Source organism: Octodon degus, unplaced genomic scaffold, assembly GCF_000260255.1.
Source record: "Octodon degus isolate 3935 unplaced genomic scaffold, OctDeg1.0 scaffold00015, whole genome shotgun sequence".
NCBI classification, from domain to species: domain Eukaryota; kingdom Metazoa; phylum Chordata; class Mammalia; order Rodentia; family Octodontidae; genus Octodon; species Octodon degus.
Window position 1 is genome coordinate 11,732,083 of NW_004524591.1, and position 19,571 is coordinate 11,751,653.

The window sequence follows — 19,571 nt, forward strand, 5'->3', positions numbered from 1 at the left end:
CACACACACACACACACACATACTGGGAAAAAATATCTGCAAATCATGTATCTGACTAGGGACTGATACCCAGAATGTATAACTCTCAAAACTGCCCAAATGAAAAACCGGCAACAAGCTTGAGCAGATACCTCACCAAAGACAAAAGGGTGGTAGATGCGTAGCACACGAGATGTTCAACATGCCTGGCCAGCAGGGAAATGGAAATTAAAATCACAGTGAGATACAGCTATCAGAATGGCTTCAAAAATATACCAAAGACTGGTGCTGGGGATGTAGCTCAACAGCACAAGGCCTGCCTGGCAAGCATAAGGTCTCAAGTTCAATTCCTGCACCAAATACTGAAGCATGACGAGAATGTGGAACAATGGATACTCATACCTTATTGACTGAAATCCAAATGGGAGGGCCACTCTCAAAACCCAGGGGGTAGTTCCCTGTAAAGCGAAATATTCACTTATCACAGACCCAAGAGTCCCATACCTAGGTGTTCAACTACAGCAATGAAAATTCGGGCTGACATGAAACTTGTAGGCAGGATCAAAAATGATGGTGGTATGAGAGATACATGTACAGAGTCCCCAAAAGGAACATATTATGCATCACAAATATACACAAATAAAACTTCTAAGTATCAGTAGTATTCAAAAAACAATAATCCAAATCAACTAGGGAATGGACAAACTAAGGTAGTACTGTAAAGTGAAAAGAACTACATGGGTACCACCCCACTTTTAAAAACAACAAGGTGCTGACGCACACCATGGCTAAACCTCAAACACGGTACACCAAGAGAAAAAACACGTAGTGTATAACTCTACTTAGGTGACATTTGGGAAGAAACCTCATCTACAAAGAAAACAGACCAGCGGCTGCCTGGGGCTAGAGATAGGTCTGACTACAAAGGGAGACAAGCATCTGGGGAGGGGAGTCGCACTAGCAGAGGATGCAGGCATGCCAAGGCTGAGGACTGAAGAGGTGGGGGGGTGGAGAACGAGGTCTGAACCCACGGCCTGCACACGCGAGGAAAGCACTCTACTTAGCTATCTCCGTAGACTTTCTTAAATTTTATTTTGAAGCAGGGCTAACGTGCCATCCTCCTGCCTCGGCTTCCTCAATAGTTAAAGATATGTGACATAATGCCTAACAACAGGGTAAATCTTTGTGTCACATTAAACCTTAGTTAAGAGATTAAAAAAAAAAATGTAGAAATATCTATCCAAAGCAAATGGCATGAAAATGGATCCTAGCACATAAAATAAAAACACTGTAACAGAAGTACCACAAGTCAATGGGAAAGAAAAGGCCTGCCAGAGTGGTGCTGGCAAAACCAGCTGGGGGCATAAAACAGTCCCTTCTGCTTCTGTTATGGTTTGTGTCTAGTTGTCCCACCAAAGCCTCATGCAGTCATGGGACAGCTTCTAGGGCTTGTGATTAATTCTTGACCCAATGCTGGGATTATGGCCGTAAGTGCTGCACCAGCCGTGGGGCAGGTAATCTGCATACAAATATGAGGAGAGAGGGGCTAGCCAGCTAGCTGCCCCCCCTGCTGCTCCTCCCTCTGCTCTCTGCTGTCTTCCACCACCATGAACACCTGCCCTCTGCCATGTGCCACTCAGCCTTGGGGCCAGCTGAGTATGGACTGAAACCCCCACAAACTGTGAGCTAACCTTTCCTGCCTTGATTTTGAGTGTCAGGCATCTTGTCCCAGCAAGGAGAGAAAACACAGCTTCTCTTCTTACAGTACAAATCAGAGGATCAGAGTTAGGTGGGAAATAAAAAGACTACCTAATGTAAATATGCAGCTGATCTCCGAACGGGAAGAACGTCAACCATCAATATTAAGACTATTAAAATGGCAAAGTGTCTTACTGACCCTGTAATAATCTAAAGCTTCTTCTTCTTCTTCTTTTTTTTTTTTTTTTGCGGAACCGGGGATTGAACTGAGGCCCTTGTGCTTGCCAGGGAAGCCCTTATTCCACTGAGCCATCTCCCCAGCCCCCAATCTAAAGCTTCTTAATTAAAAGGTAACAAAATTTTGAAAAAAGTTGGGATAAAGATCTGCCAAAAATATTATCAATTATTAACACTGCTAAGAAACTCAAACACAGTGAAATATACCAAGAGCCACACTGATAAAATAATAAAAGTGAAAAGTCACTGAACAGACAGAAAAGATACTACAAATATTTCAGAAGTTTTCAGCCAAACTAATAAAAAGAATGAAATTAAGACAAGCACTCATGGGCTAACCAAATAGCTCAGCGGATTAAACTACCTACTTAGGCAGATGCAGCAGCCATGGTTCAATCCCTGGTGTGCCAAGCTGGCTCCACCCACAGGGTGTGCTAACATGGTGACTTGAGACTGGGCGTGGTGGCGCACACCTGTAATCCCAGCTCTTGGGAGGCTGAACACAGGTGAATCACTACAAGTCTGATCTACATGGTGAGACCCTGTAGACACTGTAGACTCTTACTAAAATACAAACAACAAACAAAAAGTAAGATAAGCACTCGCATCTACCAACTCAGCAACATTTTGTTTCAGATGTTTTGTTTTGGCAGCTCTGGGAATTGAACTTAGTACTGAGGTACATCTCTAACCCTGTTTTTAAAAAAGACCTAAAGTCAGAAAGCTGTCCTGGGTGGGTTTGAATTTGTCACGCTCCTACTCAGCCTCCAGGAGTGCGGAGTATACAGGTACATGTGTTTTTAAGGACATGCTTAATGAGAGGCAGCATGTGACAAGCAAATACTGCTACACATAAGTGGCAGGAGGACAAATGGGCCCGCATTCCACGAAAGAAATCTGCTTATACAAGGGCATGGGCTGTTAGGGTGTAGACCGAGAACACCCCCCCCCAAGTCCCATGGGTTGACAGGAGGGTGCCTCGGAAGGCAGACACAGCACCAGGGCTCTGGCCTTGACAGGGGATCCTACCATTCATGAGTCCAGCGCTGAACAGGCCATACAAGGCGGGGCCACAGCCAGAGGGGTTGGGCCACGAGGCTCTGCCTTGGAAGGCACACACGCAGCCTTCTCTGGCTCTCCCTGACCTCTCTGCACGAGCTGCCAGTGGGCAACTTTGCTCCACTATGTGCTTCTGCCTCAGAGTTAGATGGCCACGCGCTGAAACCTCTGCAACCGTGACCCAAAATAAACCTTTGCTCCTTTAAGCTGTGCATGTCAGGTTAAGGCAGCTAACGTAAAATTAGAGAACCATCATTCAACTCACAATTTTGGAGGCTAAAAGTCCAAAGAGCATGACAGAGACTGGCTCTGGAAGGAGTCCATGGTGGGGACGATGGCGATGCAGAAGCCTCTGTCATGGTGAGCAGTCACACTACACTGGAGGCTCATACGCACGGAAAAGCTTATGATGAAGAACAGGCAGCCAGAAGCCTAGGATGCCCCAATGACTTAAAGGCAGGCACCAGGCAACACCGCCCCAGGATCCAGCACCTCCCAAGCAGGGCCGCCTACAGACCAAGTCCTCGATCGCTGGAGAACCTTGAATGCATAATTAAATCACAGCGAACCCTTAGTCACATCTACTGAGGACAGCTGATTACTGCAGTACGTATATACAGTGAGATCTCAGTATCATCAAACTGTACAGTTCTTGGGTAAAGATAAACACACGAAAATATAAAACCTAGTGTTATTCTTAAGTTTGAACCTCCACTTTTTACTTTCTACAAAGTTAAAAACTATCTACATTAGTGGGCACACAATGCATAAAGATGTCACTTACAGCATCAATGACATGAGAGGAAAACAATAGGATAGAAAAAGTCTATATTAAAATGTTATTAAACTATTGTAACTTTAGAATGTTACATATAACCCCTATGATAACCAGAGAAAGTATCTGTACAATACTCAGAAAAGTAAAAATAGTGAGAAAAAAAAAAAAAAAAAAAAGGTTACTGGGGCTGGGCAGATGGCTCAGTAGCATAAGCACTTCCCTGGCAAGCATAAGGCCCTCAGGTTCAATCCCCAGTTGCACCAAAAAAAAAAAAAAAAGAAAGAAAAAAAGAAAAAGAAAAAGTTACTGTAAGAAAGTAGATATAAAGGCACTAATAAAGGAAAAAGGCACCAAAAAAATTTTTTTTTGTATTTTAGAGAAGGGTCTAACAGGGTGTTCAGGGTCTCACTATTAGATCAGACTTGTAGTGATTTTCCTGCTTACAACCTCCCAAGAGCTGGGATTACAGGCGTGTGCCACCACACCTAGTCTCAATTGCCTTCTCAGCATGCCCCAGGGGTGGGGCCAGCATGGCATGCCCCTGCGCCTGCTTGCAGGCACTTTAATCCACTGAGCTATTTGGCCAGCCCCCCAAAAAACTGTTAAGACAAGGCTGAATAGCTCAGCGGACTGAGTGCCTGCTTAGGTAAGTGCAGGAACCCAGGTTGGATCCCCAGCACCATGAGCTGGCCACCGAGACCAGGCATAGTTGCACGTACCTATAATCTCAGCTCTGGAGAGGCCGAAAGCAGGAGGATCACTACAAGGCCAAGGGGCTGGGGAGATGGCTCGGTGGAATAAACACCTCCCTGGCAAGCACAAGGGCCTGAGTTCAATCCCTGGTTCCGCCAAAATAAATAAACAAATGAAATTTAAAAACTATAAGGCCAAGCTGCGTAGTGAGACCATGTACCAAATACATTTAAAAAAAACCCTGTAAGACATACAGAAAACATAACAGTGAAAAAACTAAGTCATTCTCAAATAATAATTTTAAATTCACTGAGATTGAACTTCACAACCAAGAGACTGACAAAACGGATTAAAAAAGATGTCACTATATGTTATTAGATACACCTATACGCTTTCTATAGGATATTGACCTTATATAAAGGACAAATAGGTAAAAAGTGAAAGGATGAAAAAAGAATGCCTAACATCAGATAATAAATATTAAATGAACAGCTGTTATGAAAGACAAAGGCATTACTGATGGATAAAAGGGTTATCAATTCAACAAAAAGAACATTTTTCAATATATTCACCAAAAATCAAAGCTCCAAAATATAGAAAGTAAACACAGAACTGAAGAAACAAAGAGAGTTTTGTAGAGACTCTGGCACTTCGCTGTAGGTACCAGAACCACCAAATGCTACAGGACATAGCAAATTTGAACACAATCAACCAAACTAACAGACATATACAGAACCCAACAGCAAACACACATTTTTCCCTAGTACACACAATTATGCAAGATAAACTGAATGCTAGGTCACAAAGCAAGTGTGAACACACGTTAAATGACTGACATCATACAATCTATCTTTTCTGGCCAAAAGAATGCAACTAGAAATCAAGAGAAGCAAAACTGGAATGCTCAAAATACTGTGGAGATTAAACAATATACTCAGCCAATGAGTCTCAGAAAAAAATCACAAGAGAAACTTGAAAGTACAGGTTGGGCATCCTGAATCAAAAAAATAGGAAATCCAGGTGCTGCAGAATTGGAAACCTTACCTGCCAAACTGGTGCTACAAGTGAAAGTCTCATACAATGAAAGCATGCTTCATGAACGAAATTATTAAATACTGTACAAAATTACTTTCAGCCTATATGTATATATGTACACACACACACACACACCCACAATGTAAGCTCACTTACTGTGTAAGGCAAATGGAAACAAAATAAGGGATACAGCCAAAGCTATGCTGTTTGCAACCATGCATGTGTATATTAAAAATAGAACAAGTGTTCAAACTACCTTTAGATACTTTTTAATATACAGAAAACTAAACTCAAAACTAGCAAAAAGAAAGAAATTTTAAAAAATCATAGCAGTGATAAGTAGAACAGACTAACAAAGAAAAATCAGTAAAACTAACCATCAGTTCTTTGGAAATAATAACAAAATAAACTTTCAGCTACAATGACTAAAAAAAAAGACTCAAATTATTACTAGGAAATAAAACAGGGCAATTACTACTAATCTTACAAAAGTAAAAGAATTTTTAAAAAATACTACAAATGATTGTATGCCAATAAATTATAATTACCTAGACGAAGTGGATAAACATACAACCTACCAAGACTGAGAAGAATTATTAAACAGATCTGAATAGACCTATAGCCAGTAAGGATTTGAATTAACAATCACAACCCTTCCAACTCAACGAAGTCCAAAACAAATAGGCATGGGTTCACTGGTGAACTCTACTGAACATTTAAATTAAAAGAATTAACATCACTGCTCCTCAAACTATTCCCAAGGAACTAAAGAGAAGGGAACGTTTCCTAATTTCTATGTGCCTAGCTTTACTCTGATATCAAAACCAGACAAAGTCCTCAGGAGAAAACTATAGCGCAATATCCCTTATGAAGACTAATGCAAAAATCCTCAACAGAAAGACCAGCAAGGTGGGGGAGGCACGGGCATGGTGCTGCACAGCTGCCCTCCCAGTTGGGGGCGTGGTTTGCAGCTGAGGCAGGAGGATCGCTGTGAGTTCAAGGCCAACCTGTACTACATAGCAAGACACTGTCTCATAAAAACTGGAGGGGGGGGGAGGCCAGTAAATCAAATTTGACAGTACAATAAGAGGATTGTACAAGATGACCAACTAATTTATTCCTGCAGTTCAAGAAGACTCAACATATGAAAATCAATTATATGTCATATTACAGAAAAAAATGATTGTCTCAGCTGATGCAGAAAAAAGCATCTGAGAAAATTCAGCACCCTTTCATAATGAAAACTACTCAATGAGAATAGAGGAAACCCTTCAACATCATTTAACCCAGAAATATCATAATGGTAATCGAAAGACTGCAAGTACTTGCCCTAAGACCAGAAACAAGTTTCCTGCTTACTTCTAGCCAGAACAATCACTTAAGAAACACAAATGGCATCCATCCATCTGGGAATGCAAGCAGTCAAAGGTGTCTCTATTAGGAAATGACATCATTGTACACACATACACAGAACCCTAGAGATTCCTTGAGAAGGTATTTAGAGCTAATTAACAAATTCAACAACACTGCAAGACTTCAAATCAACACAAAACTCAATAATTTGGAAAGAAAATTTAAAAATTCCGTTCATGCTGGCATCAAGAAGAATACTTACAAATAAATTTATCCAATAACAAAAAAGTCTCATACAGTGAAAACTACAAAACATCACTGAAAAATAAAGGACAATATAATGAAAGATAACATTGTTAGGATGATAATACATTGCCCAAAGCAACCTATGGAGTCAATGAATTCCTTCCAAAATCCCAGCAATATTCCCAAACTAAAATGCATATGGACCCTCAAGGAGTCCTAAACCACCTTAACAATCTTCGGGTTGGAATACTGCAGCACTGAAGAGCTCACACTTCCTGACAGTGCAGTCCTAACATGAACACAAAACAAGCCCAGCACATGCAGTCAAATGATTGGTGACAAGAGCACCAAAACCATTCAATGGGGAAAGGACATTTCTTTTCAACCAACAGCACTGGGCAGACTGCACAGATCCACATTTTGCAGGAGAATGAAATTGGATCCTTGCCTTAAAACTAGCTATACAAACATTCAGAACAGAACAAACATCTAAACCTAAGAGCTAAAATTATGGTCCGGCACGGTGGGTCTTGCCTGTAATCCCAGCACTTGGCAGGCTGAGAGGCAGGAGTAAAGCTGCAAGTTTCAGAGCAACCTAGGCTACACATAAGAGTTCAAAGGCAGCCTAGACTATATGAGACACCCTGTCCCATAAAACTTACCAAAAAAAGATTTAAAACTGAAAAACTCTTAAAAGAAAGATAATGAGAAAAGCTTCGTGACACTGGCAATGATTTCCTGCATACAACAACAAAAAGATGAACTGAGCTATATCAAAACAGAAATGTTTATGCAATGGATAGAAACCATTTACAGGTAAGGGATTAACATTCAAATTACATAGCTAACTCATTAACTACCAAAAACTTAATGAAATTAGGAGCCAAGCATGGTAGTGCACACCTGTAACCCCAGCTACTGGGAAGGCTGAGGCAGGACTGTGAGTTTGAGACCATCCTAGGATACATAGTAAGACCAAAAAAGAAAGGCTGGGAAAGTGCTTGCTTCGCATATGCAAGGCCTTGGGTTCAATTCCCAGCACACACAATATGAAATACTCAAAAATCTAAGTTAAAAAAAGAATTGAGCAAAGGATGAATTAAATATTAGCATTCCTTCAACACAGATATACAGGTGGCCAATATGCACACGAAAAGATGCCTAATAGCACTAATTACCAAGGAAATGAAAATGAAAACCACAAAATACCACTTTGTATCTATTAAGAATGGCAACTAGGAAAAAGAAACAAGTGACTAGTACTGGCGGAGATTTAAAAAAATCTGAACCCTTGTACAGTGCTGGTGAGAATATAAAATGATACAACTACTGTCCCAAACAGTATCATAATTTCTCAAAAATCCAATTTTGCACTATGGCTCTACAACTGCCGTTTGGTAGGAAAATGAAGGAAATGAAAGGAGACACCTCTGGAGACGTGTACAGTGATGTTTGTCATCCCATGGAGGGATCCCTTGGCCTCACTGGGATCACTTCTACTGGGGAGAAACAGCTGTAAGGAAAAAAGAAAGACAAGAAGACAAAAGCTGGGCTGGGTGGTCACCGGTATGCCCGATGGGCAAGGCTAACTCAATGCACAACAAAATGATCCTTTATTTATACTTGTGCAAAGTTAGTAACACGTGACACAAGGTTGCTTAGCAACTAAATCAGACAGGATGTTTATCCCAGGACTGAGGTAGCTAGTTTGCTTTAGGCACTGAGACCTGGTCCCACCTACACACATCTGATCAATTTCCTAGATTCTGTTGCTCCCAACAATCCCATATCAAAGCATTACCTTTGCAAGGTGGAATGTGCCACCCTGTCCACCGACACAAGGGTAGGTGCCTATAAAGAAGTATTATTCAGCCTTAAAAAGTAATAAAATTCTGGCATGTTGTAACATGCTATGGTCCCTGAAAACACTATGGCAAGTGAAATGAACCAACCAGTCACAAAAGGACAAAAATCGTTCATTTAAAATACATGCAAAGTAGTCAAATTCTCAGAAAATACAGTAAAGGTTGGGGGTGTGTAGAGCTCAACTATTTAATGGGTCTGGAATGATGGAAAAGCCTCAAGACACAGCGGGGAAAGGTACACTACACAATCAAGAGCCATGCCTGCAAAGTACATTATTTTTAAAAGTGAAAATGTCACTGAAGAGAAATGCAGACATGTATTTGTATAGGCTTAGAAGAGCTACTCAAAGGACCAGAAATAGAGCTCAGTGGCACAGCCTCTGCCTGGCAAGCATGAGGTCCTGAGTTCAATTCCCAGTACCAAGGGGAAAAAAAGGAAACAGATGATTTACTGAACTGTAGATATGCAGTCAGTGAACTGAATTCTGGCGAAGATCCTAGGAATAAAATGAACCCAATCATTTAGGAAGTGCTGGTTTATTTCCGCTTCCAGGGAGGTCAACAAATAGGAAACGTAAGGCCAATGATGGTCAAGAATCTTCTGCACCTCACAGCCATTACAGTACACTGAGCTCCATAGAGATAGCACCGGGGCAAGTGAGAGCTGGACGGGCACAGGGCGACTCTGTACCTCGTGAGGAAAACAAGTAAACATGGGCAAAGGAGATCCTAAGAAGCCGAGAGGCAAGATGTCATCCTATGCATTCTTTGTGCAAACTTGCCGAGAGGAGCACAAGAAGCAGCACCCAGATGCTTCCGTTAACTTCTCAGTTTTCTAAGAAGTGCTCAGAGAGGGGAAAGATTATGTCTGCTAAAGAAAAAGGAAAATTTGAAGATATGGCAAAGGCGGACAAAGCTCGTTATGAAAGAGAAATGAAAACTTATATTCCTCCTAAAGGAGAAAAAAAAAAAAGAAGTTCAAGGATCCCAATGCGCCCAAGAGGCCTCCTTCAGCCTTCTTCTGTTCTGAGTATCGCCCAAAAATCAAATAAATGAGAGCATTCTAGCCTCTCCATTGGTGAAGTTACAAAGGAACTTGGAGAAATGTGGAACAATACTGCAGCAGATGACAGGCAGCCATATGAGAAGAAGGCTGTTAAGCTGAAGGAGAAGTATGAAAAGGACATCGCTGCCTACCAGGCTAATGGAAAAGCTGCTGCAGCCAAACGGAGTCGTTAAGGCTGGAAAAAGCAAGAAAAAGAAGGAAGAGGAGGAGGAGGAGGAAGATGAAGAGGATGAGGAGGATGAAGAGGAGAAGGAGGATGAAGAGGAGAAGGAGGATGAATAAGTTGGTTCTAGCGCAGTTTTTTTTCTTGTCTATAAAGCATTTAACCCCCCTGTACACAACTCACTCCTTTTGAAGAAAAAAAAAAACTGAAATGTAAGGCTGTGTAAGATTTGTTTTTAAAATGTTCGGTGTATTTTTTTGTACAGTTAACACACTACTGAACGTGTCTTTAGATAGCCCTGTCCTGGTGGCATTTTCAGTAGCCACTAACCCTGCCTGGTGCAGTATGGGGCTGTAAACTGGCATGGAAATTTAAAGCAGGTTCTTGTTGGTGCACAGCACAAACTAGTTATATATGGGACAGTAGTTTTTCACCTTCAGTTGTCTCTTATGCATCTTATACAAAATAATTGTTGTTTTGTTAACTGAATACCACTCTGCAATTGCAAAAAAAAAAGTCACAACTGTTTTGTTGACATTCTGAACGCCTCTAAGTAAATACAATTTTTTATTTAAAAAAAAAAAAGCATCTTCTGCACACTAAAAGCCTATCAACATTATCAACCTGAACAAGCCTGCTCTCCATGTTTTCTACAGATAGTGCTGGCACTTGGGACAGAACCAACCGCTTTGCCTTGGGAACTCTCCCTAACACGCCCGCCCGTGCCTGAACTCCAAACCACTTCAATAACTATTCTCCCCACCATTATCATGCCAGCAATGGAAAGAAATCCACAGATCCCTATCACCACCACCACCAGGACTCCAGGCCCTCAGGTAACACAGAACAAACCCAAAATTTAAACAGGAGCACCTGGGTCTGTCGGAACATGACAGATTAGAAAATTTCAACCAATGGTTTAAAACAAAAAAGGGGGGCTGGAGAGATGGCTCAGTGGAATAAGCGCTTCCCTAGCAAGCGCAAGGGCCTGAGTTTAATCCCAGTCCCATCAAAAAAAGGGGGGGGGGGCTCTTCCCTGTTCACATGGCACGTTTCTCATGGGACCAGCGACACCACCCTCACAGCGCAGCCCTGCTGGCAGGTGCAGAGGCAGAGGCAATGACATGCAATGAATAATATGCTGCTGACATTTACAGAATACCCCCTAAATATAACTAAGTACTACCACTCGTATTTCATTAGCTGAAGCAGCTGCTGTTTCAAGAAGCCAGGAAAGTATAACCCTCCTGTTTACCCACAAAGAACTGGACCACCTGTACTGAGCCATGGGCTCAGGGTCAACCTGGACTACACCGCAAGCCCGTCTCAGAAATCAAAATGAGCTCGATGCAGGAACATGCGAGACCACCTCTAGAAAAAGTCACCATAGTGTGATGAAGGTGAACACAGAAGTCAGTCCAAAAAAAAAAAAGAAGTCAGTCCAGGAGCTTCTGCAGTCAAGAGAGCAGATGACCCCAGGGGCCGAGGACGCACACTGGGCCGATGGCAGACTGGGCCGATGGCCACAGAAACTTCCAAGGACAGGGATGGCAGCTGAGACCACACAGCTGCAGGCAGAGACAGCCCAGGGCAGGACAGGCAGTGACAGAAGCCTGAACATGCCTGTCCCTCAGAGGAGGCAAGAGCTCTTGCCGGCTCCAGAATACCTCCCAAAGAGACCTTACCTTCTTGGCACACTCCTGCCCTGCTCACGGCACTGACTGCTGCAGTGGAAAAAGGACCCCTGCCACCTCTGGGAGGTGCCCTGCAGGTTGCTGTGAATGACACACTCATCAAATGCGCGCCCTTCTGCTGTGCCTAACTAACCAGTGCCCAGCTCTGGAAGGTCAGAGTGCACCCACACCCACTGCTCCCCATGTGCCGTGGGCGGTGTGGGGGACAGGGTCATTTTTTAAAGTCAGGTAAACAGAATGTTCCACAAAACGCCACGTTCATGCGGTAAACTTCAATGAAAAATAAACTTCCCCAAAGAAAAATGACTAGAACTACTTTGAAGAGCAAAAAAATGAGACAAGTTAGAGTGAGAAAGTGAGAATGAGAGAGGCTGAGAGAAAAATACTGAATGCAACCCTTTTTGGCATTCCCGGAGAACTCGAGGCCTTTGCACTGAGCGACAACCCCATCCTGTGTAACGTTCTCTTTATTATGAGACAGTGTCTCTAAATGGCCCAGACCTCAATCCCTATCTCAGCCTTCCAGAGATTACAGGAAGACACCAGATGTGCACCACAATCCCAAGCTTTAATTTTTCTTTCTAAACAGATGGGTTGTGGTGACCTCCCACTCGGGCCCCCTCATGTCTCTCTTTCAGACAAGAGCTTTCTTTCCCTCAATAAATATATTCTGCTAAAAAAAAAATGATGTTGAAAAACAAAGACACTATAGACATTTTACACAGACAAAAGGTCCTTAGGTATTTCCACACGCCTCACCCCACCACCACCACCACCATTTAATGCCTTTCAGAATCACACAGCTTCAAATGAAAAGACAGTCCAGGTGGGCAGGAGGCGGCTACCTCGTCCTCAGACTTACTGTAGACAAGTTTTCTCAGGTTTACGCTTGGCAATTCCATGCTTCTCCAGTGGGGGAGCCACAGGGCTTGAAAGCCCACACCGCCAACAGAGTTTTCTTCCTCCCCCCTCACATCAGAATAGCCCTTTTAAATTTCACTTTTCATTAAAATAAACTTGTATCATAGGATGGAATGCAAAGCAAGGATGACTTTTGAGAGATAAAACCAGGGATTTATGACAAAATCCCTATGTAGGCAGGTGGAGCCTGCCATCCCTCAGGCCTCGGGGACAGGCAGGAACTGGTTCCATGCAAAGCAACAGAAAAACAAGCAGCTTTGTTAACAGGATGTTCCTTCTGGCCCAGCAAAACTCCAACGTCCACTTGCACCATATGCCCAGACGCAAGCCTCCCCTACGCCCTAAGGACCAAAGACTGAGTCCATGGCCTTGACACTGAGCTACTTCCCAAGGTCTCACACAGTTTCTAAAATGCCCAGGAGGGGCTCAAACCTGTGATCTCCCTGCCTCAGCCTCCTGAGGCTTCATGCCCAGCTCCATTAATTTTTATTCAACAGATATTTGCACCAACTATGCAAGTCCCTTTACCCACTGGCTGAAGAATCATCACTCTTACCTGCCACATGAGTTGGGGTCACCAGCCACTGCCCTAAGGAAACCCTGGCGCCCTCATCGCATAGGTTTGCCAGCCACAGCAGAGGCTGCCAAGGTTTATGGGAAAAAAAAAAAATCCAGGTGTGTTCCAAAAGCCCAAATCTCTGAGTCCAGGACCCTCTCGGAGTGAAGATTTAAGACAGGGCTGTCAAGTAACTGTGCCCCTCCTTAGGGCTCCAAGGGAAGGGGACCCCTGAGGACCTGGCACAACCAGCAGGACACAGGACTGATAGCCTCACTGCCAGGACACATAAGCTCCAGGACCTTTAGGTTGCCACAGGCTGCTTTTTAAACATTTCACTGCAGTTACTTAAACAGCTCAGTCAAGTTTTACAGACCACACCTGCCTTTTATAACCCACACCTGCATCAAAAATATATATGTTGTTCTAATAAAAAAAAAAAAAAACACTGTAAAATGAGCAAATCTGTTTGACCTCCTCTAGACATCCAACGTTTACTGAAAACATGCTCTCAGGAATGTGGTTTAGATGGCTCTCACTGACATAACCAAGACAAAGGGTTAACTCTTTCTTTCTGGTACTGGGAATTGAACTCAGGATCTTGCACTTAGCAGACAGGTGCTGTGTCACTGAGCTACATTCCCAGGCCTAGGATAACTCTTAAAAAGGGAATCTATGCCACACAGGAGAGAAACTAGGCACAGCACGTGCCAACCTTCCGAGCCAAGGAGACCAATCTGCAAATCCCCACAGCCTCACCCAGGCACCCAAGGGCAGCCTGAGCAGCGCCCTGGACTCTGGGCTTCCTTAGGCATACCAGCGGGTGTGGCAAGGAGCACCACTCTGAGACTTGGCTACTCTGCACTGCCTCCTCAGAGTATTGAGGGACATCATGCTGTTTCAGTACAACTGTCAGAGGCCCTGAGCCCAAGGTACACTACTCCTTTTCCTCAGTCCAAACTCTGGCACAACACTAGGGAAAACCCTAGGAACACAAGGTGTTGGAGGGTCCCCTTTACCTGACTACAAATAATTCTAAGGAAATAATTAAAAAACAAATTTGTTAGAGAATTGGCACAGGTTGTTCACTTTGAGAAAGTTAATATACACATCCCTAATGAAACCTTATATAGTGGTTAAAAATGAAAACTGTTGGGGGCCTGCCCAACAGCTCAGTTAAGTCACTGCTTAAACAAAGCACTCAGGATACTGTGGTTTGATCCCCAGATCCTCAAGCCTTACCAGACCTGCCCCGAAGGCATCCTGAGCCAGCCAAAAAAACAAAACACTTCAGCACTTGGGGACAGGGCTCAGTAAAATAAGCGCTTCCCTGGCAAGCATAAGAGCCTGAGTTCAATCCCTGGTTCCACCAAAACAAAAAATAAAAAAAAAAAAACTGTAAAGACCACCAATCTCAAAAAAACAAAACAAAACAAAAACAAAAAAACCCCTAGTACTAGCAGTTCTAAAGACAGCACCACTCAAAGAGCAAGCAGAGGGGCCAGGGAGATGGCTCAGTGGAATAAGCGCTTCCCAGGCAATTGCAAGGGACTGAGTTCAATCCCCAGCTCCGCAAAAAAAAAAAAAAAAAGAGCAAGCAGATTATCAAGGTTAGGCCTCAGGACAAGACAGAGAACATGGAGGACAGAACAGCAGTTCATCATTTTGTTTACATATTGGTATTTAGTTATTACTTGCACAATAAAAAAGGTCACATAAAAATCATTCCTACAGAACACGTAGGAATGATTTAGTTATTACTTGCACAATAAAAAAGGTCACATAAAAATCATTCCTACAGAACACGTGCTTGTTATCCCAGCACTCCAGAAAGCTGAAGCGAGGTCTCAACTTCAAGCCTAGCCTGAGCAACTGACTAAGATGTGGCTCACTGAGAAGGGCCTGGGTTCACCCTCCAGTACCAACACCAAAAAAAAAAAAAAAAAAAAAAAAAAAAAAGTTTTTAAAAACCCTGTGGATCTTACCATAGTTCTAAACTGCCTTTTACAGAAAGTGAAAAGTAAAATCTGACCAGATTTGCTGCCAAGACCCCAGGCCTTTCTGGTTAAAGGGAGAGGAACACCCCTACATTATATTCAGCATGTCCTCAGGCATCTCAGGAACACCCTAAATTGGCCAGCATTCCTCTCCTGGGGCTTTCAGGGAAAGTTTCCTGCCCTGGCCACCCCTATTTCCCAGCCAAGGGTCAGGTAGAGATTCGGAGCACAGGATCCTAGCTGAGGCCTCCCAGTAAACTGCCCTGGGCATATTAGCCAATCGAGCCTCGTCCTCAAAATGTAGCTAATACAAGGACCTCACAGAACTCTAGAAATGATTCAACGACAGCTTTAAATACCCAGCACATGGGACCAGGAGATGGCTCAGAAGAAGCGCTTCCCTGGCAAGCGCAAGGGCCTGAGTTCAATCCCCGGTTCCACAAATAAAAAATAAATAAATACCCAGCACAGCTAGACTTTTAAACAGAAGCCGGTTCCTCTGCCAGGTGGGGCAGACACTCCCAAGGTCTCCTCCCACTTCCCAAGCTCCAGGCCACAAAGAATCCTAAACTGGGATTCCGAAAAGGCAGGAGGGCAGAGAGGGCCATGGACCTCTTCGGGGAGGAACAGAGTCCAGCGCCTGGAGTCTTACACCCTGACTAACAGGACACCTGGTGCTCAACAGGCACTAAGTGAACATCTGATGAAGAGGCCTCAGACAGACGACCACGAAGAAAAACCAGGCAGGCAGGCAGGCAGGCAGGCAGGCAGGCAGGCAGGCAGGCTGGCTCACCTGTTCATGGAACCAATTCTGGCCCTTCCACAGTGAGGCTCGCGAGTGCACGGCGAGGCTGCACACCGGGCACTACCATCACTACCACAGAAGAGAAACTGCTCTGGGGTTAGCTAACTCAGGCAAACTTACCAAACATGCCTCTGACTTTTCCTATTTCAAAATACTCACAAATTTCAGCTTCCCACAAACAAAAAAATAAAACGGTCTCACTTAATATTTTCTCATTTCTAACCCCACACAAAGTAGCGACACTTGGCGCGCAAAACTAGAAGTCCTTTATAAAACAGAACGTCTTGGAATTAAAAAACCCTAAATTATAACAGGGTTAAGGCGTAAAGGAGAACTCCTGAACCATTTATTCACTGTTACCATGCTTGGGCTTTTCTATCCAAGAGGCTTCACCGCTTTTTTTCATTGATATGCTCCAACAGTCACACACTGGTTTACATCAGACACCATCGCACGGTTTTCTGTCCTGTGTACCTGATCAGATCTGCCATGACCGCTAAGAATTCAGTGCTGCCGTGGAGAACTCGCCCTTTAAACACAATTAAAATGGCAAGTGACAGTCCTTCCTGAATCACTAACAACCCCCCTCTGTGACCAGCTTCTGAGGCCCTGGTCACACCTTTTAAAGAGCCAGAAGATCAGCTCAGAAGGGTGCACTTTGTAGCCCCTAGGTCAGCTCCAGAGAAAGCCCCCTCACCCCCTCAGCAGCACACCTCATGCATATTCATGAAGCTGAGCATCATTTCCCTCTCAAAGGCTGCCCGCACCCTGGAGCTACAAGAGTAAAAGGAGGTTTGGTGACTTTCAGGGCCTACCAGTTCATCTGCAAGGAGGCCCAGAGGCACTGGCCTCCAGCTACAGGCTGCTGCTCCGCCGTGTGCTTACCATCACACCCTTGCCTTTCCTAGGTATTGTTTCTGTCTCTTACTGTGGACAGCACAAAGGCACCGTGGCCAGTCCGAGCAGGACCACAGTCCACAGGAGGCATGCTCACTGCGCAGGGACCACGGGGGCACAGAAATGCAGACGTGGAAGTAGTTCGGAGTGTAAAGGGGCCTCCTCCCTGCTCACCACCATTCCCCCGGGAGCCTCTCTGCTGGGAACACCTTGCAGCTCTGTGCTTGCCAAGGGACGGAAACTTTCCTTCAGGGTGGTGAACACTGTGCCTGAAACATTCACTAAGTGCGCTTGTGCAGTCACCTGTCCACCCCACACAACCACTCAGCTAATGTAAAGGTATAATCTGCTCACACTTGAGTTATGATGAACAAGTTACCTATTCACTGCAAACCACATCTTATTTGTGCTGCCAATCAGGTCTTTAAAACAGAAAAAAATCTTATCTATATTAATTTACCCTAATTGGTGTATAATGGGCTCATAGAGTATGTGGGTTGTCTCCATGAAGTAAATAGTTTTAACATATTAGAACTACCGGGGCTGGTGAGATGGCTCAGTGGTCTAAGGCACCTACTTAGAACAAGCTTGGCAAAGCACAGGGACCGCGGTTCAATCCCCCAGCACCACATGCCAGCCAGCCCTGCCCCCTGGTGGGCTGAGCTGGCCACACACACACACACACACACACACACACACACACACAATAAATAAATAAATAAATTATTAAAAAAAATAAAAAAAATAAAAAAGAAAAAAACATATTAGAACTACCAAAAAATCAGGCTCGGGCCAAGGAGATGGCTCGAATAAGCGCTTGCTTGGCAAATGCAGGGGCCTGAGTTCAATCCCTGGTTCCGCTAAATAAATAAATAAATAAATAAATCTTTGGGCTGGCAAGATAGCTCAGTTGAATAAGCACTTGCCTGGCACGTGCAAGGGCCTGAATTCAATCCCCAGTTCCTCCAAAAAAATAATAATAATCAGTCTCATTCTTGGACAGTAATCAATCATTTCCAGTGACACATCCTGGGACATTGAGAATTTCCAAAGCATGAATACTATGGACCCAAGTGATTAAAGTGCACATAACTTTCCAACAGAAGCAAAAGGTTTCAGGTAACACACCCCCAACTCCTTTCCAATGCAATGCACACCAACCCAACTCTCCTTCCAAAGGTTCCTTCCCGGTTTGTTTGGTTCTGTTGTTTGCTTTTTACATCTTGGGAGAAGCCAAAACCTCTGGATGCACAGGACACCTATAAGCCCACACATCTAACTCTCAGGCTTGTTTATTGTTCCTGCTTCTAAGACCTCCCTCCGCTGAAGAATTTTGACAACTTTTTTTACAAACATCCACAACAGATTTTCAAGTGTGCACTTTAAAGAGGGCTTTTAGAAGTTACTGAAAAACCAAAGTGACCATTAGTGGCTAACTTGACACCAGACAGGTGCCAGGGAAGGGCCTGAGCAGGCGAGGTCTCCGAGCTCCTGGCCACCGTCCCAGAGCCCAGGTGAAGAAAAGGTAACCCCAGGGGAGAAGGCGGAAGCGGGGAGCCTCTCACCAAAGCCAGAAGCAGCCCAACCCTCGCACAAACCATCTCTGGCTGCCACAGCAGCGGGTGGCTGTTTCCTTCCCTTTTGTATTATTTGGAGTTCTTTTGAAGAACCCTTTTTATTGCTTACTTCTGAATAAAAATGTATGTCGTCTTATTTTAAATAGTTCGCTTAAAAGGAGAAAAAAGCGCTTTGCAAACACCTTCACATTCCCGACACGCACTGAAACGTCTAGGGAACTCACCCTCAAGGGTCTGTTAATGGGTTTTAAAGCCTAGGTAGGCCCATAATGCGCAATTGGGGTCGTGCTGCGTGTAATATTTAGGCTCTTGCAGCTGTTTGTTTCTTAACTTGGCTTAATGACGTTGCTATTTCCTAAGTAGTTACAAATTCCCTGAAAACATAAAAGATCTAGAACAAACACAAAAGACATTTCAACTCAAGTTAGGCTGGTCTGATTCTGTACTTTTTTTTTTTCTTTTTAGGAAAACAGTATTTTTTAAAAAAATTTTCTCATCTCTGCGCCAATTTCTATTAAGAAAGGTACCACACCGAAAGCCTCCCCTCCCCCAGCCAGGTCCCGGGAACACGCCGACGCCGCACCCCTGCACCTCCTGCAAAGGCGCCCGCTCCGTGGGCTGCACCGCTGCCGCCCGGGCCGGGCCACCGAGTCCCGGGCCCGACGGGACCCACGGCGCATCCCGAGGGCGCGCCCGCTCCGGCGCTCCGACGAGCCCGCCGAGCCTCCCCGCCCGGCCGAGGACCACGTTTCCAGTCCCGGGCCGAGGGCAGCACCCGGGCGGGATGGCAGAGCAGCCCCGGGGCCGGCCAGACCCTCACCTGGGAGCGAGTCGCCAACTCCATCTTCCTAACTGGGCTCCAGCTTCCTCGTAGCACGTGGCCGCGGGGGCCTGGCTGGCCGCGAGCGCCGCGCTCCGAGAACCGCCCGGGCCGAGCGGCCAGCGCGCCCCG

General features: G+C 44.5%; 1 protein-coding gene across 1 annotated transcript in view; it reads right to left on the reverse strand.

The window, feature by feature from the left end:
• Cdca7l (cell division cycle associated 7 like) overlaps nt 1-19,556 on the reverse strand; it is a 50,170-nt gene extending 30,614 nt beyond the window's left edge. Inside the window, exon 1 of the mRNA XM_004626558.3 lies at nt 19,440-19,556. Within this exon, the coding sequence (XP_004626615.2) occupies nt 19,440-19,463 (24 nt within the window). The 5' untranslated portion in view covers nt 19,464-19,556. The remainder of the gene's footprint in view (nt 1-19,439) is intronic.
• Between the last annotated feature and the right edge of the window lie 15 nt (nt 19,557-19,571).